General features: G+C 38.1%; 1 protein-coding gene across 8 annotated transcripts in view; it reads right to left on the bottom strand.

The window, feature by feature from the left end:
* The window catches only part of STXBP5L (syntaxin binding protein 5 like), a 199625-nt gene that overhangs the window by 82119 nt on the left and 91900 nt on the right, over positions 1-25606 (bottom strand). For all 8 annotated transcript variants that reach the window (XM_014957184.1, XM_014957183.1, XM_014957182.1 and 5 more), the window contains exons 6-10: positions 16683-16746; positions 9447-9530; positions 3013-3136; positions 1267-1345; positions 933-1087 (exon numbers count right to left, since the gene is read on the bottom strand). In XM_014957184.1, the coding sequence (XP_014812670.1) occupies positions 933-1087; positions 1267-1345; positions 3013-3136; positions 9447-9530; positions 16683-16746 (506 nt within the window). The remainder of the gene's footprint in view (positions 1-932; positions 1088-1266; positions 1346-3012; positions 3137-9446; positions 9531-16682; positions 16747-25606) is intronic.

The following is a 25606-nucleotide window of genomic DNA, read 5'->3' on the forward strand; positions in this document are numbered from 1 at the left end:
ACCAGATTGTGAACAGTTGGTCTGGTCCACTTGGTGATATTCAATGCCCTCATTTCTAAAGCGATTCCAAAGGAATATTGCAGAGGAATCCTGTAAGTCTGCTGCGTTCAATTCAGACACTGACACACTCCTTCCTCCCAAACTTCCTCCCAAACTCTCTTTAGAAGATTATATTGTTTGGTTTTTTCTTTAAGGCTTTTTTGGTTAAAAAGATACCAAACAATTAACATGACAAATGCTTCCCTCGATGCATAGGGTACATTAGATTACATAGCCTAAAAGTTATTTTAAATAACATAAATGTGAAATTATGATTCTCTTTTCAATAGCAGGATTGAAACAAAGACACACTTTATTTTTTCTAAGTGTTTTTAATATGCATTTGATTTAGCTACGTATATAAGATTTATTTTACTCTTCTGCTTGAGGGCTTAAAATGTTAAATTTAGGGGTATTTTGACTTGCAGCTTTTCTTAATTTACTTTCTGAAGTTTTCTGTGAATGTACATAAGAATATGGCAGCTCCACAATATGCAGCAAAACACTTTTAACAGTTCTATTCAGGCTGAAGTACAAGAATTTTTCTGCAGATAAGTAATAGTTTAATCTTCAATAATACAGCAATCTGTAGATTTTCAGCCTCATGAAAAATGCCAGAAATATAACCACATATGTTTGATTAATAGCAATATTTCATCACAGTAGCCCATGTGTTTCAGGTTTATATCTGGAGATTTATGCATGCTCTACTGTCAACTCATTACTTGCTTCCTATATTGAGAATGCAAACAAATTCCAGTTACTTTCAGTGATGTGGTTTTCTTGAGATGGAGACAACCGTGATAATGAAAGTCCCTGGAACTGAATTAAGTTATGAGTGAAGATCTCTTCATTTGTTGTTTCCATAACTGTGTTTTGCTTCAGAAACTCACCATTTGGATATGGGGTTTCACAGAGAGTTAAAAAATCAACTATAGGGTGATCCATTTCAAGAACTGTAATTGCTTTCCCATGCATGATTGTTAAACTCGGTCTTCGACAAGCCTTATCATATGACAATCCACCGGAAAATATCACAAATGGTTCACTGTATTAAAAAAATCAACATAATAATTATAAGTTTACGTAGTACATACAAGTTTACACTATATGTTTAGTAGCTTTAAATAATAATAAATAGCTTTGCAAAAAGAATGAGGGAAAGATTCTAAAAAGACTTTAACTCAGGAATGTAACATTCAGTTAATTACAAAAATAAAAACATACCTGTTTTTACAGGTCTTATACTCTACTTTAAGAATTGGTTTACAAGATTCAGGTTTTTTACCATCTCTCTGAATTTTTCCTAAGGAAAGGAAGAAGACAAAAACTGTATTAAAACATCATGATAATAGAACTATCAAACTAGAACATACACACTGAAGCAACTGTTTAAGCAGTAAAAGAATGGAACTTTAAAGCTACAGCAGATGATGAGTATTATCTCCTATTTCTGTAAAATACACATTTGTGTAAATTAATTAAATTTATTACAGCTTTACATTTTTTTACTGCCACATCCATTTAAAGGAACCCAGATCACACTTCAAAGACATCTAAACTCCATGCAGATTACTAAGAAGGATGACACTTACCTAATAATTAAATAATTTCACCAAATGTATACCTTTTTTCTGAACACATTATGACCATAAACAGCTTATTTTTTCCTAAGTCATTATTTGATTAACTCAATTCTTTTTGTTGGCAAAATGTTACATGCTCTGGAACGTAACTAGTTGAGTGATAAAATTAAATGAAGGGTACAATTGAAATTCATGGAATCTTGGTTAATTATGGCTTAGTACTTTCTTCCAGTCAGAGAAAAGTCACTCGTAAACCAAAAAAATATGAATTTTGGCTTTGCTACTTTGGAAAGCCTATGCTTACTTTGGACAACCACCTGATTGGAGGATAGAGTGTAGATGGAGCCAGACTGTCCTCAGAGGTGCACAGTGAAATGACAGGAGGCAAAGGACACAAGTTGTGACATGGGAAATTCTGGTTAGATATTAGGAAAAAAATTTGTACAGTGAGAGTTATTAAATGCTGGAAGATGTTGCCCAGAAAGGTTGTGCAATTTGTTGTTGGAAGTGTTCAAGTGTCTAGTGTCAACTCGACACTGCCCTGAGCTAACTGATCTAATCAGGCCTGTTCTGAGCTGAGGGTTAGACTAGATGACCTCTGAGAGGTCCCTTCTGACATAAAGTACAATTATACGACTAAAAATGATAAAATAAATGGAATTAAGAAATTTAAGAAAACGCTAAAACTTTTCTGGGCCACATAGATCTTGCCTTCCCCTTCTTCCTCTCTCTCCATAACTCAGGCTTCTTGGTAATGTATTGATTTGCAAAAGAGTTAATACCTTTTAACTTCATTTATAAGAAGCAATGGCACATAAAGTCCCAGCTATAAAAGATACAGCCCTTTCATAATATGTCTCCTTTAAATTCTCCATTGCAGTGACTTAGGAAGCCTTGTACCATACCTATAACAAGCAACATACCTATAACAAGCAACATAGTATGTTGCTTGTATAGTATTTACATAGTATTTGCAACATGTATGTACAAAATATATTACTTCTTGTGAAAATTGCGTGTATGAGCTTGTAACTACAAAATACAGAAGACAGACACGTCAAAATCCCAAAGCCTGAGGGTGTCAAAGACTAGCAGTAGGCTATTAAGACGAATTGGATAAAAGAAGACAAAGAAGACATTAGAGCATTATTACCCAGTGAGAGGCATTTATGACACCAATTAAAAAAAAAAAAAATTGATCAAAATTGATCTTCTTTTTTTATAGTATTTTGCAGCTACTTTTCAAATTAAAATATTTATGCAAGAAGCAACTCTGGATCTGGGCTGCAATAAAAAATGAAATAAACAAAATAAACATAAGTATTAGCAAACAGTATGGAGAATATTGTATTGTTTCTTAGTTATGCATTTAAACTATCAAAATTACCATGTGGGATTGTGGTCTGGAATGGTCTGTTAGGACTTTTGAGATTCCATAAGGTCAAGCTGCCATCAGAGTGACTGCACATGAACTGCTTCCCTTCATGATGCCACGCAACAGAATGAATAGCCTACAGAAATGAAAGAAGAATTTGAGACAGAAATGGAATACAATGTTTACACTAATGATATTTTAATGCATGACTTTGGATTCTATTAATCTAATGGTATATTACAGTTGGGTGCTTCTTGTTTGTCTAAAGTCCATTACCAGCACTTTTTAGTAACCAGTAGCTGTAATCTACTGGTAGTCAAGGAAATTCTGTGTGACAAGTTTTACAGGTAATCTACAACACATACAGTCTTCCCCAGAGGACTACTTAGGAAAAGCAGAAACAGTACTCCGTTTTGAATAATTTTCCCCCCTGTATTCTTAAGTCTCAGAGCAAGTACACAGAAATCTGGATGTTTAATATAAAAACAAGACCACTAAAGAGAGCAGGATTGTTTTGTTGATATAGGAAATCAAAATAAACATGGCATGAGATACTTGTGGAACAGACAGCGCTTCACAAAAGAGGAATATCATACTCCTATGTACACAATGCAAGTACCATGTGATGAATGTTACTTATACCAAAAAGCAACACCTAATTAATAGACCATTCTTAGTATTTCATACATAATTAGTCAAACTGACCGAAAATACCCATAATTACACCAAACAAGCTGAAAGGATAACGGTGCAATTTCTTCATTTTCACTGGTATGTGCTAGAAACTAACAAAAGCCATTTTCTGACAAAGCAAAGTCCTGCTTCATTGTATATCACAGTTTCTCACACGCTCCCCTCAGAAGCACAAACTCACAGAATTTCCTTTAAATCCACTTCCAGAAATGTTAGCTGCCAAACTGCAGCTAACAATATGGTTTAATGTAAATGTATATAAAAGAGACTTATTTTTGAATGCAGTTCAATAAATGTCCATTTTTGCAACCCAGGAAATGCACTTATAATTGCCTATGGCCATTTACCTGATTTATTCACTTTAAAATTATGCCTGGGTATTCATAAGTCAGCTTTAGAGTTGTCCATATCAATTTTGCTTACGCTGACAAGAAATAAACCTAAGTTCTACTGATCACTATTCAAAACTCCCTGTTGGTCTACATCTTTTAATAAGTATGTTGATTGTTATGCTTGGTAACAGCTCATAGTCTGGAGGGAATATCAGAAAAACCAATGAAAATGCTGTGACTCTTTCCCAAAACTTTACTCAGCTCCTGAGGCTGGAGACCACAGACACAAATGAGCCTTTGCATTAAAATGACTCAGATGTTTTAACAGGAATCTGACATGCCTTGTATATGAATGCTTTGCTAACACACTAGTAAGCTAGTCGTGCCCATAAAGACTCAACAAATGGCTGAACAAAGCGAACTCTAGATATTTATCTTCAAATTATATGAGTGTCACTCAAACTTCTACCTACCAGAGGGAGGTTGGCACACAATTCCTCTTAAAGACCCATAAGATACCAAACTATAACTGAAGAAACAAAGGGTAACACAGAACGATGGCTCATACAGAGCCCAATGCCATCGCCCTCAGGTAGTGAGAACCTTAGATCTGCGGGGAGCGCTGCTTCACTTACACTGAAGGCATGTCTATCCTCCTGCATATAATTCTGTCATGAGCTCATTCATTCTTGCTATCATGCCAAATTTGAATCTGCTTTTGATGTGTTGTCACACATAGAAACATTTCACATGGTTACAGTCGCTAACCGTGTCGGAGCCGGAGCTAGTAGCTAGCAGATGAAAATTGTACCAAGCTGCTTGTTCAACTGCCTCTCAGCTGCTAGGTGCCACCTGCCAGCAGAAACCTCCTGTTGAGTAGAGCTGAGGAGGAATGCTCCTGTCACAGACAGTTGGCATAGCAGCAACCCAAACTCACCTGTTAGACTTTGCCCCGAAATGAGCAAGAAATACTTCGAAGCGCGTTTGAAGGTCTCAGCTGGGAGTCATGACTAACTGAAAGGTGGTGCTGAACAAATCCCTGATTTTTGTCTGCTACAATGTCTAGTGTTCTGATCTACTTCTTTACCATCCAGACAAAAAAAGGAGCAGTTATTTGCTTAGAACTGGAGTTCATCACAGTGGGTGACTCATGTGAATGTTCACACAGTGTATGCATATAAAGCATTATCACTCCAGATCGGGTATGTTTCTCCTTCTGCAATGCCCACAGTGGTTGCATACATATTCCATTTTCTCTCATACTCAGCATGTACTAAAATTAAGCATGCCCAACACCATTTCAGTTCATTCCCAACCACAAACCTCCTCCACTGAGAAGAACTCAGGGGGACTCTAGGACCCCTTTTAACCATATTTCGAACGAGCACCATACTAATCTCGTCTTATTGCTTGAATCTTACCATTAAGGACCATTACAGCAAGGGTCACATCAGATTTGATACTTCTATAATGGCATAGCCCTTGATAAAAGGAGGGAGATGTCATTTGGCAAATGTGTCTTTGAACTCAGCAGCTTCATTTGGGAGATGTGTTCTAATGAAAGTTGATCACTATGCTTCAGGAAACTGAGTGAGAACTGACACAGCCTGTCAAACTTTTAAACAGTCTGCATATGAAGACGGCTGTTTTTTTGGGGTCTGCCAACTATCAACAGTAACTTGTTGTTATATATACTTTGAATGATCTGGCTTGTTTACATGCTCTCTTTTTATAAAAATCAATGGAAATAAACTTTTGAAGGGATTTATATAAGGGCTTGCAAAGAAAGTCTTTTCTAGAGGGCATCATAAAGGAGCATTGATTGAAAGGGCCTGAATATCTCATACATATCACCACTGAGAAGATGAAAATCATCATCACACACACAAAAAAATGTGCAGGTGACATCTTGAAGAGCAGACACAAGATTGTTTAGCAGCAGGTTCAAGCTCCATGCTGGCATCGAGTGTTTCACAAGCAAGAACATTTTAGTCTCTTGAGAAGATTTGACACAGTAGAGAAGAATGAGTTGATGAATTGAGGCAGCCTCTAACTGGTCATCAGTGGGGCTAAAAGAGAGACAGGACTAGCTTTAGCTTCAGTGAGTAAACCATAAATATCAGGGAGAAGCTTTAAAGGGAAGATACAGGCTTACAAGAACACCAAGCGGAGAAATTCCAGATAACTTGTACAGTTTTTTCTATCCTTGGTGAGAACCTCTCCCATTTGAAATGAGCACACAGGTTTTATCTATAAAAGGTTCTCAGTCTTCAAGACATGAACTACAGCATGACAAAGATGGAGAAAGGAAAGCAGCTATAAATGCTGCAATTGCAGGTCTGTGAACAGGGGGCAGTCTTCAGCTCCACCACTTACAAGCTATTGGGTTGTCTCGGTGAGCTGTTTATTCTAGAACAATGTAGCCATGACATTAATCTGGATGGCAAGGAAAATCAAAGGGTATATTTCTGCAAGTAGTGGACAGATCCTGGTAATATTGTACAAAGCAACTCACCTCCCTGTCATAACATTGCACATATTTTGAGGAGGTGTCTGCAACATGTATCTTGTAACCACGTTTGCGAGTTTCAGTGATACAAAGCATCACACAGGTATCACAAAGCCACAGAAAGCACAGGCAAGATTTCACAGTGATGATGTCCCAGTGGAGTGAGAACCGTTCTCTCTTGGTGATCCTTCTGTTAGCCAACTGTTCAAGCGTGCAAATAAAGAGGACCTATTCCATCTGAGATGGGCGTTCTTTATTTCTAAGACCTCAATTTTCACTCAACATAGTGAAAAAATTGAACGGAAGAGACCTTTTAATAATGGTTCTCACTGACAATGAAACGAAAGCATTTATTGTGGCTGTATGAAAAGAAATATCTTTAAATTAAAGAGATATGAAACTATTCCTCTCTATAACAATTGAATAATAGCAGATACAGTCTCCAACTTGAACTTAAAGGGGAAGAATATTTAGATTGGTAAACAGACACTCAGTTACCAGCCTTGTGTCAAAAAAAAATCTGCTCTTAACTTCTCACTCCTGTGTTGCACAGTGAGGTTCTACAGATCTGAATAACAACAGAGACCCTCCTTCTTGACAACCAGCCTGGGGAGACTGAAATCCAACGCTGTCAACAGTAACACAGGAGAAATTCAGTTGAGGCTTGATCCTGTGAAAGGATGAGTATTCAGATGGAGTCTTCAGGGTGGTGACATTTATTTTGAGTGACATTACCAAGTTGCACAGTTATATGAAGAAGATTAGAGAGAAGAAAGAACTTGCCTTCATGATGAACACTCACAGTCCATCAAAGACAAAAAAATACACTGTTTCTCAGAGTACATATCAAGTGCCCCTTAATGGAGAGGCCTTGGTGCCAGGGGAATTTTTGACACTAAACAGAAGTATCTGTTTCACTGATAAACCAGAAAAGATTGTGTCATCTGATGATCCTTAAAGATGTCAGAATAGGAAGTGGTCCAGCTAGATGAGATTTCCAGTTCTTTCACCAAAGAGGGTGACTACCTTAGTTTCAAAACTGCTGCTAAAGAAAGTAATGATAATAAGAAAAATGAAGCTGGGTTAATTTCATTCAGATCCCATTCAAAGAGGCACTTTGGTATTCAATGAAGATACAGAACATTTACAGCAATTTATCTGAGACCTCACAGATACCCTGCAATTGTGACTGGCTGGCTCAGAGCCAGAACAATACTAAAACATTGCTCAGATATCATGGGGCACAGAAGCCTTGCATCAGTCCAGATAGAATGGTGAAGGGAGCAGGAACAATGTTTTCTGGACTGTCAACTTTGATGGCCAATCTGTAAGAAAAGGCTTAGGTTTGAAAACTTGGGTTGGTGCCAAATACCAAGTGGCACATACCGAACTAATCACTGGTGACTCACAAAAGCTACATAACCCAGGATTTCAAAAGGAACCCTTTCTAGGGGCTCCCTGGGGGAATCCTTGCAGTTCTGGAACATTACTGATCTGGAGCCTGAAAGTCTGGAATAAAGTACAATGGCTACTCACATAACCCTTTTAAAGACAAGAAGAATCTTGCAAATATTTCAGCAGATGATAGCAAGCCGTCACAAGCTGCACAAGGTACAGTAATGACACAGCAAGTAAACACGGAGGAGGAAAACATGGGACTGATTAAAAGGCCAAAAAATGCACCTGAGGACGGCATGGAAAAATGTGGAACAACTGAATTTTATAAGAAATTTTCAACACCCAACCACTCTGTCTCAACAAGCAAAAAATAAAATAATGGAAACAGTATTATGAAAATCCTGGTTTATGTAGTCTCGTTCTGAACATACAAGAGGACAGTGAGTGAACAAACCCTCCCCCAGGAGAGCTGGAAAAGAAGAAAGTTGTCCAGCCTTCAGTAATAGAGCAGGTGCAATTTTACAGGTGTATGCACAGGCAGACTGTCACTTAGAGACAATTTAGTGGGCATGTCTTCAGGCTTAAGTGCTGGCCTGTTCAAGCTCTCAATTACCCCACCCTTCAGAACATTTGCTATGTAGAATTCAGAATCTTAACCTTGAAGCTCAGTGTAGTGTTTATGTGTCTGTGAACACAGGCCCGAAAAGTGCAGGATTCAGATATATTGAAATTACTTTTTAGAGTGATAATAAATGTGTATACTGCTTACATGTAATAAGGTGGCAAGATGAAGAAGGAAAGGGAACTACAGGAAACCAATTACTTTCTGGAGCACTTTAAAGAAAATGTCCCTTTATAACTTCAGCTTTAGTTGCACTCACATTCATCCATAGTGAACTTTACAGAAGGGCTGGCAGAACAAATGATGTTTTTTCCTAGGGCTAGTACTGAAATCGTAATAACTAGAAATAAATCTATTTTTGAAACAGCCTATTTCTTGATACAAGAACTGCATCTGTGTTTTATATAATCTGCTTACAAAAGGCAAGAGACAATTGTTTGATAAAACTATGAGAACACAATTCTGAAAATCTTTGAATCAGATCTTGAGTATGAGGTAACATCCATAGCCCTACAAAATAATTTGTCTTTCATTCTAATTAATGTTCTAGCAGTACACAATAAAGATAATTATATAATTCCTAACGTAGCTGTATCTCAGGTCATCTCATTGCTACACTCTGTTCAACTGAGGATCCCCACAACTGAGAAGCTGATGAATTTAGCAGAATCATGGGGAAGAGACTCAGTGTCGTACTACCTTCACAAGAGCCTAATGCATTAGAACTACAGATTTCAGGTTTTGATTTCTATTGTCAACAACTCGTTCAAAAGCATAGCACAAACAGTATTTCCAGAACAAGCAATCCCTTAAGATAAATATCCATCTGCTTGATAAGACATACTGTAAACTGCTGAATAACAGTTTTTCTGAATTAATGGAAGCTGCTTACCTCATCATAATAAGCTCTCAGATCAGCTCTTTTAGATCGTAAGTCCCAGAGTACTACAGTTCCATTTTCATAGCCTATCAATAGCTGGAGGAGGGAAACAAACACAATTATACTTACAGATTCAAAAAGTATATAGGAATAGTGAAAAACTTACAGGTTTTAAGAGATTTTTAAAAAATAAATAAGCACTATAAACAGAGATGCCAAACTGATGTGCAAGATTATAGTTCACACTACACATAATATCCAGCTTTCAAATTATCTTTCAGTATAGATTACTTCTCATTACTGATTACTCAAGTTTTAATATGTAAGAAAAAATGTGCTTTATATGCCTTTTTTTTCTGAAGGATTTATGTGCCTGGACAGTCTTCACAATTGTGTATCTGCTAAGAGAGTAAGACCGTAGCATGTTCCTCTCAGCTCTTACCTTCCTTGCCCCTGATTGGAGGGAAAACTGTTTGACACCTAAGAGATCATTTAAATTATTTCAGAGCCACCAAATTAAACTCTCATTCAGCTACATATATTCCTTTAATTTCTGCTTTCCACTGCTTTAAAACATTTCAAAGAACTCCTCTTGCAGAGAATAAATTGCTTGCTTTCCTATAAATCAAAAATATATTAACTGGTATGTGAATTTTTACTTTTACTAGTCATATCATCATGGACATCTCAGAAATACCAGCAAAGAAGATTTGTCAAAAGATGAAAGAGTAGAAAAACGATGCCCAGGAGAAAAATAAGAATGGACACAATCCTTTCTCCTTGCCTCTATTGAACTGAATAATTGGTCTGGCACTGTATTGAGTACTCTTCGATTGAACACAATTAATTACAGATATGAAGTCTGGCCTACTTAAGTATCCTGGAAATTGCTTCCCATAGAGCCCATCTTCCTAAGAATCTATCCTGGACATGAAGACTGTGAATGACCAAACTGATAGATTTCAGATATGAAGTCTGGCCTACCTAAGTATTCTGGAAATAGCTTCCCATAGAACCCATCTTCCTAAGAATCTATCCTGGACGTGAAGACTGTGAATGACCAAACTGATAGATTCACACATTTCTGCTATGGAATATTTTATGCAATTGGCAGTGATAACTGCAGTTGTTCTTTGTCCGTATAGACATGGATCACAGAACACAGGCAAAGATTTACAGTTTCTATATGAAGAATTTGAGCAGAAGAATGACGAGATCATCTCTTAGTCTGTGAGGCCTTACCAGCATCTCTGCCATCACTCACTTTACCTTGCATAAGTCATAAAAATGAAACTTGGCTGGACTGCTAAACAAAACATCACTTTGTTTCCAAGTTAAACATAATTGATACATCAATACTGCTATAAAAGAGTCTGGGACTACTCTCAAACTTACTAGATATGATTTTATATATTGCCAGGAGAATGTTCATTATGTGGAGATGTATTACCTAATCTACAAATGATTTATAGCTAGTATATTTAATAGCTGAATATGAACAATACCTTATTACTTAAGAATTCTGCTCCTGAAAAAAAATCAAACTGTCCTGGAGAAAATCCAGAATATTTATCATTTTTGCTGTGGACAGGTCCATATGGGATTTTGTGGCAGAGTAAATGTGAAAAGACATCCTGTTCAGAAAGCGTGCAGCTAACTGGATAGCACTTGTGTCAGGATGCCATATGGTATTCTGGGATAATAGATGCCATTGAGAGAGTGAACAAAGTGTCTTACTGCAACTGCTTTTACTGTTAGTGTAGTGATCCTAAATGGAAGACAATTGTATATGCAGGAGTTAGTGACCCACACAGCATTTAACCTGAGTAAGTGCAGGTCTGTGCTGGGCTATGCTGTGCTGCACATAGCACTTGGCTTTCAGGTCTGTGTTGTGCTGCACCAACTCCTTGGCCACAAGATAAACTTTGCTGCCTAATAGTAAAGAAGCAGCATGTAGACAGCTTCCACTTGGTAAGGGCAATTACAGCACTTTTGTGACCTTGTCTGTATGTTAATGCAAGGCAGTATATTCTCATGTAAGTATCCTTTTTCCTGACAGTAGAAATTCTTAATTATTATTTTTTTTTTAATCTTTTGAGTTGTCTATGAGTATCCTTTTTCCTGACAGTAGAAATTATTTATATTTTTTTTTTAATCTTTTGAGTTGTCTAAAGACCAAAATGTTGGCAAACCTCTTCACAGAGGGTACCAGCACAGTGTGCTGTGCCCTTCTTGGGGGTTCATCCACTGCTGCACAACTTAGGGTTCCCACCATCTGAAGGAACATAAGATTATCTTCTTTTTCCTTTTCATATTAACTTAAATAAAAGGTATTTTAGTCAACATGTTATGGAGTCTGAGTGCCTTCCTTACTCTTACCATTACAAGTACTTGCAGCAGTGCATTAGAGCTGGGTACCAAACAAGTTGAATTCAGTTCATATCTACCAGTATTCTTTCCACCTCAGCTTTTGTACAAATATATTCAGGAAACTCAAGGAACAGAAAAGCATTTAGTATGTGACCCTGTTTCATAATAAGCCTTTCTCCTTGGTGAAGCAGGCTTGTCTTTTGATTTTTATCACTCTTTTTTGCAAAGATATCACGCTCCAGGTAATTACTGAAAGGTTAAATACCTCCTATCAGAAACAGCATTTCACCTGATCTATTGCTTAATGCACAACAGCACTACAGAACTGCAAGATATCAAGTACTGATGTGATTTCAGGGAAGAAGTTGAAAGATAAACAGATTTGCTGCACAGCCAGGAATTTTTCTCTCTTTGCTCGGGTGGTAGCCATGCTGCCAGTCTGCTAGTACTGTGATAGGACACTGAAGTCAGAATTCCAAATGGATGAATAGGATTAGTCTCGTCACCAGTATATTTATGATGCTTTGAACTCTGACTTCTCTGAATCATAGGAATCTCAGATATTCATGCTCCCGTTTGCCATGGTAAGCACTTGAAAGATCTATATTACAGGCTCTATGTCTGTAATATTCATTTAGTAAAAAAGAAAACATCCACAAACGCAGCTGAAGGAGAAAACAGACAAAGAATAAAAATATGTGTAAAAAGGGTCAAGGAAGCAAAAACCCAAAGATTTCTCTTCAGCTTCTGTTTCCTGGCATCTTGTTTAATTACTCATGCTTAATTAGGTTAAGAATTATGCAGAACGCCACACAGAATTTGAAGGAGGGAAGAATCCTGGCAAGATCTTTCTTGTCTAATGCAGTTGCTCCACGTTTTGACTTAACAAATCCTTTATCATGAAATGCTTTTGATGACAGTGTTTCAGGGAGTTTTCTCCTTTACAATCAATTAATTGCATCCTGGTACCTGCCAGCCAGCCCCTTCCTTGTCCTGGTACCACAAAACAGCTGGGAGAATAAAAACAAGCCTGCCAAATGCACACTGTATTTAGGTGTTATTAGATCTCAGAACACAGACTCAGAGATAGGAAGTTTAGTCCACCAGCTAATAGTTAATAACATTAAACTTTTTCCTATTTAGCTTTCTCCAGTTGCTGGGAAACCGCAGATCATTGCAGTTAATGTCTTCTCCTGTGTCAGCAAGAAAAATCATGTTTGCTACAGATCTGCCACTTAAAAATGTCTGTGCACTTCAGTCTGTTCCTAATGTACACTTCTTCATTGATTTGGCAGACACAATTATATTTCATGGACTTAATCACTAGGTCCCCAAATTGTTCTTAAGTGACACATTAAACGCCCACATGCTCTTTGTGGTCTGTCTTCTAGTTACCCCTTGCTAGATTCATAAAAGAGACTGCCTCCAAAGTTTGCCTGGAGGGCACTTTGGAAAAATTTTGAATGGCAGAGGTTTTCTGGACTTGCATTCATTCTTTCAGCACAGAAAAACTGGTCATCTGTCGCTGATACAAACTAGAATTTTTAGGGCTTTAAAGAATTTTAAAAAGATGAATATACAGTCAGAACAAAAATCTCCCTGGTTTTCAAAAGGGTATCTTAAGATTGTCCTAGATTTGGAAAGGTTTATCTATGTTTTAGGATTCTCAACCACTCAGTGCCCATAGGAGAAATCTACTTATTTACTTCAGTGAAACATGCCCAGATCTGTAAACAACTTCCCAGAGAAGGATATACTACTGGACCTTTGCAGAGTACAATACTCTTGTAAAGTACAAGAATAGCTGTATTTTGAGCAATGATTATGACTGATTTGTACTCACTATTTAATTTCTGAAGCGTAAGTAAAGAACACTTTCATCTACTGCCCCCCATGAAGTGATGCAAGGAGCCCCATTTCTCCCACCAACATCTCTTGATGGTTAACTTGAAGCTGAAAAGCTAAGCAGAGCATGTAGAACTGTACTGAAACAGCTCAGTTAGCTAAGAACAACTCTGCTAAATTAAACAAAAGGTCTACCTATCACAGTATTTTGTACTTAAATGGCCAAGGGCAAATACCAAAGAAGAATATGTGAGGAGGGCAAGTACTTACCATACCCTCACAAATTCTCTCAGCCTACATGACTTTCTCATTCAAAGACAGCCAGCTCCTCAACTAGACATGACTCCAGTTAACCTGATATTTAATAACTGTTTAGGAAAATTCAGCAAACCTCTTCAGTAACCTTCAGACTGATTTCTGTTAACTTTTCTAGTCTCCCTTTTGATCCATATACATTTTCAGCACCCACAGCACCATTTGGAAAAAAGTTTTATAGCTTCTACCCATTGCGCATTTGAAGAAGAACTTAATTGGCTTGTTTGGAATCTGACTTGTTCAGCTTCATTGATTTCCTTTTAGTTTTTGTATTGAAAGAGACTATGAACTGCTTCTACCTTCTTCATTAACAATTACGATTTTCAAACTCAGAATCACAATCAACTCTTTTCCACAATGTATTGTCCTGTCTCACTTTGTTGTGTCTCATATAAAAAACCTTGCCCCTTCTCTGAATTTCTTTTAGCACAATTACATTCTTTTTGAGATAGAAGGACAAATAGAACACTCAGTATTTAGCAAGCAAGTAAACCATGCATTTATGCAATAGTCCTGTTTTGTTCTCTGTTCTTCTCCAGATAATGCCTAATTTTGATTTTCTTTATTGGTCACTACTGAGCATTGAGCTGACATTTCCACTGAACTATCAATCATCACTCAAAACTCTCGATACCAAACAGTAATGATAAGCCCAGACCCATTGTTTTATATGTAAAGTCAGAAATATTTTCCCCCACACATATAGCTTCCCATAATTTACACTGAATGCTTACAAAGGACAGCATTTATCCTGACATTTTACTGCCGTTTCTCAACCTCCTAAAGTCCCGCAAACCTGACCATAGCACTGCTTACTCTTTTCTAGGTTATTTATGACTATGCTGAACAGCAAAAGTCCAAGAAGTTAGTTTTTTTTTCATTTTTTCCCCATTCTGAAGAAAGACTGTTTTATCCTTCATTCTTTCAAACAAAGCTTAATGAGACTTAGTTGAAAAATTCAGTTTATTTTTTTTTTTCCTCGTCTGTTGGATTTTTTTTTATTTAGAGCTATGTCTTTTGATTTAGTGCTTGGATCTTCTCTTACATTTGTGCTTACCTTTTACTGATATTTTCCTGTAATCTTCAAACGCTATCTATTCTACATTCTGCAAATCTGCAAGTATTTTGTTAGTACCAATTTGTTCTTTACACCACCCTCAATCTATCAATGATACAAAGAGCTATACTGGAATGGTTTCAGTATGGCTTACATTTTCTACTCTTTCTCCTCATAAATTTCCAATGTTTGCATTTCATAGGGATCCATCTGATTTTGCTGTTGCTGTTGTTAGTATGCTACTAATTCATCAGTGCCCAGATGTCTCCAATGTGCCCTCTGAGCAACAAGCAATTGTATTTCCAAGCAAGGTCTCCTCTAACTCCCTTTCCTGGAATCATTTCATCTTTCTCTTTCTGCTGAAGTCAAAATGTTTTAGTCTTCTGTTTGGGCACAGTTCATTACATTCCTGTAAGAGATGTTCACTCACAAGATCATTTTTTCTTTTAGTATCATATCCTTTTTCCCTACACCGTGTGCTTTAGGTAGGTCATCAGCAGCTTCTGCTGTGGCCAGTGAACAAGAGTTATGCCACATCAATAAACCTTTATTTTTATCAGGTATTTTGCCATACATAGTTAAACAGTATTTCTTGACGGCTTGTAGTTTGAGGCTAAAACACTATGCTTCATAGCGTTTAATTACTTTATTTGCTGTATTCTAAATTGCTTCATCTGTTGTGATTCCTCCAACAAGGCTTAAAGATGCAATCTGGCTTTTGGAAGGCTAGCTGGCAAGTGCCTCATTTGCACATAGTTCACCTTGCAATATGGATAAGTCCAAGGACAGATAATGCAAATGAAATTCAGATGTAGTCATCGGTGTTTTTCTAGGGAAGCATATGAATTTCAGTAAAATGTCCCTCATATCAGTATCAGAAATTCAAACTGCTGCTAGTTTCCAATAGCCACCAGTTGTTATGTGAGGCACACTGTTTTGTAAGATGCAGTCCTTTATGAATACACACTGAAATGCAATTGGCAAAAGTGACCAAAAGTGATGAGACAGTTAAATGCCCCTTCCACATAGGCCAAATGCTCAAAAATTCAGTAGCAATACATAAATAAAAAAGGTCTAATAAAACTGATACACTGGCAACAAAATCTCATTTTGGAAAAGCTACCATACAAATAAAGTCAACTCTGATTTTGCCTCCTGATGGTATCAATCATGACCCGAACACTCTGACTACATGTTTTGCTTCCAGTTGACAGCTCTTTGCTGTTCTCAGCTCTATTCAGAAACAGTAGCAAGTGCCAAAAGTGGGTTACTATTCTTGTTATTCTTGTGTAAGAAAAAACTTACTATCTTATGAAAACTTACTCTAATGCTTTCATAATAGCATGCTTATCCAAGTACTAAAGTCATGGTACAGCTTTTAGTCAACTCTTACTTAAGTAAAGCCAAGTTTATTTAACCAGGAACAATTTTGATTTGCCATAGGTTTCAAAGTACAGTGTGTTGTCTGTTTCATGGATTTTTACTCATTAAAATTGTACAAATAATTTTTTTTTTCTTAAAAATTGTAAAATAGTAAAAGTGATCTCGCAAATATAGAAAGAGAGCAGATAATAAAACCAGTAAGGAGGAAAAAAAAAAGGAATTGAGGCAAATAAAGGCTATGAAATATCACAATGTTTTATACCAGTAGTTGTACTCACTTTTCCCTCATCTCTTGGGCTGTCACTTAAATGTACAACTGGCCCAGGGTGAGTCTTTGTGGATCTGCAAGACAAAAATCAATTCAAATCTGTGAATGGTTTTTGTATGAAGAGTTAGATGCTTACCTTAATTTCTAGGTGTGTTAATGTGTATCTCCAATGGTTTATAAGTCATCCTAAAATGCCCAGCAGGGGAAGATAACTATCCTAAAGTTATCCGTATCTTTTTGTGTTCTCCTCTGTTTCCCTTTTGCTGTCATAGGCAAAGATTCTCCTTTGTTGATGAATCCTTTTTTCCATTTAAAAAAAATTTTCACTATTCCTCTATTACAGTAATTCACACCCTCCCATTTCTGAGGCTTTTTTGCCTTTTCTGTTCTCCACTTTCTCTCTTTCTGCCCTTTCTCCTCACTTGCTTGATTTCAAGACTAATCTGCCAAGGATTTGTAAAGTCTTAAGTGGATTCCCTTCAAATACTGATAACAAGACTCACCAAGTTCCAATCTCATTAACAGGTCCTCAGTAATCCACCTACATGCTCTATCTTCTAGCTTCTTCTAGCACCTACACTGCTCTATCTTCTACTGCTAGCTTCGTAGCATTGCTGCAGTGGGGTTTCAGAAATGGAGCATCTTGCCTTTGTCTATTCTGTAAAGCCTTATGACATCTTCAGACCAACTAATACACCCACAATGCACATTCAGTGGGGCTCCTCAGCCATAAGACCCATCTCATGAGTCTTGGTAAGCCGCTATAAAGATTACTTATTGTTCTTGCTGTCCCCTCTCTTTTTGTAACATACCAATAACACAGTATGCAACTTAGTACAGGGGCTGCTGCTGAAGTCATTAATGTCCAGTACCTGACAACAAATGCAAATCATAGGAAACTGAGTGGGCAGATGAAGATTTTTCCACTCTCATCTTTTCTGACCAGACCTTCAGGCATGGCAGTCATAAATAGCAAGAAGACAAGAACCAGTCCACAAAAGTTCAGGGTATTTGAATGCCTGCACAGAACATGACCTTTCTCCCATCTAGGTTCTGGGGTCAGAGCACATGTCCCTTGGAGTTCAGCTTCAGATCTAGACTTGCATGTTTGGTCTTGGTTCACCAAAGGTCACCAGGAAAAAATATTGCAGAGACTGGCAGGCTCCATAAAGCTAAGAATTTATCTGGAAGCCATACCTAAAACTACCAAGGCTCCAAGTTTTAAAGCAATCTGCAAGGAAACAAACCAAAACAAGGTTCTCCAGCCAAACTGCTCAAAGGATTTTCCTAAATTAACAGTGTTCCTCTTCCTTTGGTTCTAATACTGAACTACAGCCAAACTGAACTCTGTTCTACCAGGTCAGACTCCAAATTAAGATTAAGAGTGGTATGCAAAAATTCCCAGGCAAATCAAATATTAAAATACTGTGGAGTAATTCATATCCTTATAGACGACTCTTTCCCAAAACAGTATGCACAAACACTCCTGAAAGCACGCATGCTTTCCTCTGGCCTCTATTTTTTTGCCCAGGGAATGTTTCAAATATTTTAGCTATTTGGTCACGCACTAAAGCTGGGCCAAAGCAGAGCGGCAAAGACCTTGTCTGATACTTACCTCTGAGCTAAAGACAATGAAAAATTACTGCAGATATCCTTTGACCTTGCAAACAAAGTTTGTTCCATGCCAAAGACACAGAAAATTTCAAGTCACTTAAAGGCCAGTCAGCCTTCCAAGACTACACTCCAACCCTTCATGTACATTTTAACATTACTGCTAGCTGCATGCAGAAAGCTAGTGGCAATGTGGGAAGCCCCTTCCTAGGAGAACCTTCTCCATGAAATGATCCCATACCATCATCTTCAGCTTTGACAGATGTTTCCACAGGTACCTGCAGCATGTTACGTTTCTACATGAGGTCTCAGTGCACAAGGCTTCAGCAAGAGCGTTTTGCGACATATCCCAACACAGACCTGAGGCCATCAGGAAAGCAGTGGAGAGCCAGTTTGTACAGCAATATTCTATACAGATTGTCTTTAATGGTACCAGTAGCAAGTACTCATTTGGCTTAAGGCCTGGCATGCAACAATTTTTGCATAGATGCAGTTAACGGGAGATCTGGCTGCCATTCCTACCCAAGCCAGCTCCCCAGAGGGGACCTCTCTGGCCGAGCTTCTATTTCTGAGTAACCTGTACTGGAATAAAAAAATCATTTCCACAGCACTAGGCCTTGGAGCCTGCAGGGTAGGCAGGCAGTGATGGGGAACTGAGGGCTGAGATGAGGATATCTGCAAGCAGTGCTTAGACCCACACATGTCTGGTACATCTGTCCTCAGAGTGTGAACAGGACATCTTTGGACATTCTAGGCTACTTTGAACTTTGTTTTTGACATAGGTTCACCAATCTGAACTGGTCAGAGTATGCTGATGGGAAGAACGAAGTCTGTTTAAGGTACATGATGCCTATACCATGACAGCAAAGGAGAAAGCATAAGAGGAAAAGGCATGAAGAGAAGAGGCAGCATAAGAAATTTTACTTTAAGCCAGATAAGAACCACTGACAGATGATGGAAGATGGAGCAGAGCCACGCAAACATCAGGCATGACTCAGCTGGCAACAGACAAAATGGTGGAAGGAGCACACACAGGCTGACAAGGCATACTGGTTTTGGCAGATACACCAGCCCATTGGACCCACCAGACTGGGTTGCTTGGCTATAGCAGTATTAGTACTTGACCAGGAATACTGGCAAAATCAGCAAAAATGGAGGGAAAAAGGAAAAGAGCATATTGTCTTTCTAAGCTGGAAGCAGATCTTGTCTAGGGTGCTCTTTGTAACTGTCAGTCAAGATCAATTTACATAAATCTGTGGAACTACTGTTTTCCTTTTAATATACATATGTCATTGCTTTCCAAGGAATGTATACACTTGTCTTTGGGTAGAAGCAAACTCTTACATGAGCTCTACTCACTCTACATTACATGTAATTTCAGGCTAATTATACTTGCATTGTCACACAAACTAGTTGTTCCCCTGTAAATGATATACCAGTCTTATTTTTATCTTACGTCCTTGCAGGGGCGTAGCCTCAGATTTCTGTGCTAAGACCTCAGCTTAGCACAGGGTAACCTTCACTAATACAATAAATTTTCCTACCTCCTCCATTTTTCTCGTGATTCTATTGTAAAAAATAGTTGCAGTATCTTGGGATTTATTACACTGTAACAAAATTTCTTTTTGCTTTTCAGTAAATTAGACGCTTTTTGTTCCTTTTAGGAGTATTATCTTTTTATTATTAGGTTCCTAGCTATTTCTTTTGTTTTGTTGAGTAAGAGCTTCATATACATTCATATACATATACATATGTATACATATACATATACATATACAATGTATCAAAATTGATACATTGACACGTACACCACCAGCCTTTGGTTCCATCCTTGTTAGCTGTTTTATGTCCACTATTGGATGTAGGTATCAGTGTTGGCAGAGGGGAGTTGTGTGGGGAGTCTCTGTGAGGAGATGTCAAGGCTGCCCTGTTCTGGACACAGCTGCCTCCAACAGACCCCCCACAGACACGGCCACGATGGTGGTGCCTTAGGGAAAACAAATTTAAGAAAGGGCAAAAAAACACTGCACTGGCAGTGAGGAAAGGGTGAGAAACAGCCCTGTGAGCACCAAGGTACCAAGGTCAGTGAAGGAGGAGACAGGAAGAGGCTCCAAGTGCCTGAGTAGAGATTCCTCTGCTGCTGGTGGAGAGGACCATGCCAGAGCACTCCCCTGGAGACCATGCTGGATCAGGTGAACATTTCCTACAGGCTTGTGGAAAGCCCACATTGGGGCAGGTTTATCCTGAAGGACTGCAGCCTGTGGAAGGACCTATGCTGGAGCAGGGTGAAAGTATGAGGAGCAGCAGAGAGAAGCTGTAATGGACCAAACACAGCCCCCATTCTCCATCCCCCTGGGCTGCTGAGGGAGGAGGAAGGGGAGGAGGCAGAGGAGCTAGGAATGAAGGAGTGAAGGTAAGCCTAGGAAAAATGGGGCTTGGGGGAAAGGTGTTTTAGTTTCTTTGTTGCCATTCCATTTTAACTAGCAAAAAAATGAATTAATTTTCTCCAAGTCAAGTCTGTTATGCCCATTGACAGTAATTAATAACTTATCTCCCTGTCTTTATCTTGACCCATGAACTTTTCCATCTCATTTTCTTTCCCTGTGCTATTGAGATGAGGGAGAGAAAGAGCAGCTTAGTGGAGCTCTCACAACCAGCCAGGGTCCACTCACCACAAATACCTTGATCGCTGAACAGCTGCCAGCTTTGATTATACAAAGGTAAGAGGAAAGAGTGAGTCTATTAAGTTTGACAGTCATAACACTAACTCTGTCAGAAAATGAGAAAGGATCTTTTTCAAATAATTGTATTGCCTAAAACTCATTTCAGACATGCCATCACACATAAGATCACACAGAGTTTCTGGGATGATGACAACAGATGTTTCTGAAGCATTTTGGAACTGTAGAGCCTACTGCCTGGCAGCTCTCCTGCACTGCCTTTCTGGGGCTCCAAGAAACACTGGTGTTTTTTTTTCACACATATCAAGTGAAGTATTTGTATCAAAACGGATTCAGCTTTGGACCAAACAGTAAGGAATATTGTCAAGGTGCAGCACAAAGCTTTTGGTTTGGTTTGGGATGGGACATACACAGTCCAATCTTGGGGGAGATGCTTGGGGGAGGATATATTAATACAAAATAACACCAGTTCAGATGGAGCAGCGAAGAAAACTGTGTGTGAAAGGGTTGTCACTGCCTTCATTTGGCACAGTCTTTCACTTGTTGCTCTGAAGCTGCCCTATGCCTGGATACAGAAGGAGAGACATGATAAATCTTCTCTGGTAATACATCCTGCTTCTCCTGAAGTGATGTTATTTCTTACCTAGTGCACGATTGTGGCTTGGAACCCAAAGATAGTAATTTGCTCTACACTAAGACCAGGAATATTCTCCCACAGGCGGATCAATGCCTTCTTGCACCTTCTTGTTTTTTCAAGGAAAGTATGCAGATATAGAAATAATAGCAAAGTTTTTTTGAGCCTTAGGGAAGTGATGCTTGTAAAAAGAGTGCCCGGCATTAGGCTCTACAGTCAATTTCTCCTAAGGGTAGGCATCATCACTGCACTATAAGTAGGATTAAATGAAGCAATTATTTAGTTAACTATACTATATCAATATCATCAGTTTTCAGAACTCATGAAACACTATCAGAGCTACAGATACAGTAATTACTACTTTCATACAGTAAATTATACTGCATGTGGAAATGTCTACACACAAAAACTTTTTGCCTCCTTAGTAAACATAATGTATTTTGTTTCCACTCATGCTATTACAGTAGAGTTGTCAAGGAGACCGGAAAGTTGTATGCTGTCATTGTGGAACAGCTACACAAAAAGTGTTGAATTACATTGTTGAATTACATTAAAAGCAAAAGCAGAGATCCAACAGTTCCTGGAAAGGATAAAGAGCTGCTGGGAAACCAGCCACACTTGAAGCTATCATGAATAAAACACACCAGATGCCAGATACTTGTGTATAGGCATTCCTTCAAGCTGCTTTAGGACACTGTACAAAGTAACTAGATCCTATCCCTTGAGAAAGGGCAAAATAAGGAAGAATCAGTAGGTGAATATAAGGCGTAAGTTAAATAGTTGAGCAGAGAATTCTTCATTCCCAAATACTAGCTAGGGTACAGCTGAGAATGACCGAGGAAATAAAAGCTCTGAAAAGACATGAAAAGAATAAAATAGAAAGCCAAGTCCATACACAGCAGAAAGAAAAATGAAGGTCAAGTCCAAAAAATACCAGCAATGATTTGCAGTAAAAAATTCCTGAAGCAAAAGCTACGTTCAACTCAGCAAGAAGAAAGTATGAGCTAATCATACAAAAGACTGCAACATTTCATAGACTTTGTTGACCTTCAAGCCCACAAAACCAGACTGCATAAGAATTGAAAAATGGAACAAAGAGTTCCCATGACAGCTGTACAAAACCAGAAGTTTGTTAAGATACTAGTGATACTTTGAGTTGCTTTGCACTTCATCAGAATTTATTTGATGTGTGTTCATTTTGGGAGATGAGAGAGCTGAAGAAACCATTCACTGTGAAACAGGAGTCCAAAAACTTGTAAGGATTGAAACTTTTGTTTAACTATTTTATTCTAAAATGAGAAAGTTCAAAAAGAAGTCTTCAGCAATGTTATAATTTGGACCCAGAAGATGTGGAAAATACTTAGATGATGTATTGCTCCATCATTCTGGGAAATTTTATATACTCTAAGAAACTGAGTAACTGTTATAAGAATTTAAAATATGAAGACAATTTTTAAAGCAGGTAAAAGCAATGTATGACAAAATAGAATCAAACCAAGAGAAAATAATTTTCCTTTTGAAAAAAGTTAGCTTGCTGTCTTGGTTTCAGCTGGGACAGAGTTAGTTTGCTTTCTAGTGGTTACTGTGTTTCTGATTTGGTATGAAAGCATATTGTTTTAGTTTTTTCCAGGTGATGTTTATATTTTTTCAAGGACTTTTTTCAGTTTCCCAGCTGAAAGCTGAGAAAGAGCCTAGACAGAATGATGGGATGGCCAATGGAATATTCCATACCATAGATGTTATGCTTAATATATAAATGGGGTTAGCCAGGGACAAGGCACTTGCGATTGCTGCTCAGGAAGGTACCAATTCACCGGGTTCTGAGAGTGACTTGTGTCATTACCATTATTATTATTGTTAGTTTCATGTTCTGTTATTGTTCTATTAAATTGCCTTTATCTCAGCCCATGAGGTGGTTTTTTTCTTTTACCCTTCCCCTCCTTTTCTCCCTCTTTTCCCTGCCCTTCTAGAGGAAGGGCAAGAACTGCACGAGCAGCTGCGTGGTCCTAGCTGCCAGATGGGATTAAACCACAACACCTGCACAATTACAGATGCACGGTAATGATTCCTAAGAAGAATGAAAATCTGTTAGTAGAAAGCTGCAAAAGGAGTTAGGAGAGAAAGGGAAAAAAAAAAGGCAAACATCTCTATTAGTCATTGTTACAGAGTTGGACATGACTGAATGTGACAGTGTACTGAGAAAAGCATGCACGTAATTCTTCAGTGCCAATAGTTCAGACATCTTCCACAGTTTTGATTTCCACAAATGTGCAGCACACCAGAGATTTTAAGACTTTCTTTTCAATGGTAGAGTCACATAGAAATTAAAAAGAATGAGGAAGTTAGACAAATCATTCACATACTGTGGATCCAAGCTGGGAACTGGAGTAAGAATCGATTCAACCTCCAGATACAACTCTGAGTCTTAGACACAATTTCTAAAGTATCTAGAAGAAGGACTCCTGGCAACTTGCACTTTCTTTATACTAGGAACTATTTCCATTTAGGTCTGAGCACAGAGAGGATAGCAGTTGCTCCAAGACACACCTAGGAAATGGGGCTGGGCAAAGAAAGTGCTAAGAAAGGAAAGACTAAGTTATGGCTCTGTCATAACTGAGTTTTAATTTGCCTAATTCTTTGATACTCCAAATCCCATAAATTCTTACAAGTTTCAGTTATTCTTGTTAGTCAGTGGGGTGTTCAAACACTGGAATCTGCAGGCTTGGCAAGGGGGCTTACAATACAGACTTCTTTTTGGAGTGTAGTGGACTCATAGAAGTATCTTCCTTCTTTTTTCAACACCAGATGACCTTCCAAAATGTATGACCCTGAAGGCTGAGAAAATGAATCCCACTGCAGTTAGAGTAAATGGAGACATGCTGGGCTCATTGACTATTTTTCTCTTTCAGACCTGTTTCCAAACATTTTGAAGGAACAGGGATAAACTGTTTGTTTATTTGAGAATAGAAAACCAAACAGTATTGCAAGCCCCAAACATCTCTGGCAAAGGACTACGCTCTGCTACATGACAGAGAAATGCTAAGTGAAAAAGTTTTCAGTTATTATTCTTAACTGAAAAGATGCTTCTGTGTGGTCTGAGGTCGAGACATTGCATGAGATGATAGAAATGGCGAAGACAAGAATCACTATGATAAAACAGGTATTGCAATCATCTTTTTGACATTTATCTCCACTAGATGCTTCTAAACAGATCACAGTGAGAAAACCGCTATCACTCCAAAATATAGTGCTCTACAGATCTTTCAGTATATTTTGACACAAAAGCTGGCAACAAAATCCCAAATGCTGGCAAGCTTTCAAGAAAAAAATTCCATCAAAAAACAAACCAAAAGCCAGCTTTATAAGTCCAAGTAGCCAAGCAGGACATGGTGACAGGATTTATTACTTCATATGAAAAGTCTAAGAATGTTACATCCAATCCTGTTTCTCCCTCAATTTTTTAAACCGCTAAGCCTCTTCACCTCAGCCTTTCTGGGCAACAGAAACACTATTAGAAAAAAAATTATTGCAGTCATTTATTTGATGAGCCTCACTGACTGTCAATGGTTTTTTTGCCTTCTGGGGATGACAGCTATGTTTTCTGGAATGAACTGGTCTCAAGAAGTGTGACAAAACTCTTTGTGGGGTTGAAATCTTTGCAAGTCCATGAACAGACTAAAATGTTGGAATATATTTTCTACGCTCTGTATTTTTTTCACCTATGCAAAGCAGATAGTTATGAGAGGCTGCTTGTTTACAAAAAGGTTCTAGAGAGGTAGCTTCTGGCACAGCATCTAGCCTATCTCAACAACTCAGTCCTGAAGCTTGTTAGTAAGCAGCCCTTGTTTGCCACATACTTTTCACTGAAGAGAGGCATCATTCTAATCTGTTCTTATAAAAAAGGTCTGTTGTGGCCATTAAAAAAAAAAAAAAAAAAAAAGATTTATCCTAAAGACCTTTGAAATAATTAGGAAGGGAAACTGGGGGGAAGGCTTCCATGTCATAAAA

Source organism: Calidris pugnax, unplaced genomic scaffold (assembly GCF_001431845.1).
Source record: "Calidris pugnax isolate Ruff unplaced genomic scaffold, ASM143184v1 scaffold225, whole genome shotgun sequence".
NCBI lineage: Eukaryota > Metazoa > Chordata > Aves > Charadriiformes > Scolopacidae > Calidris > Calidris pugnax.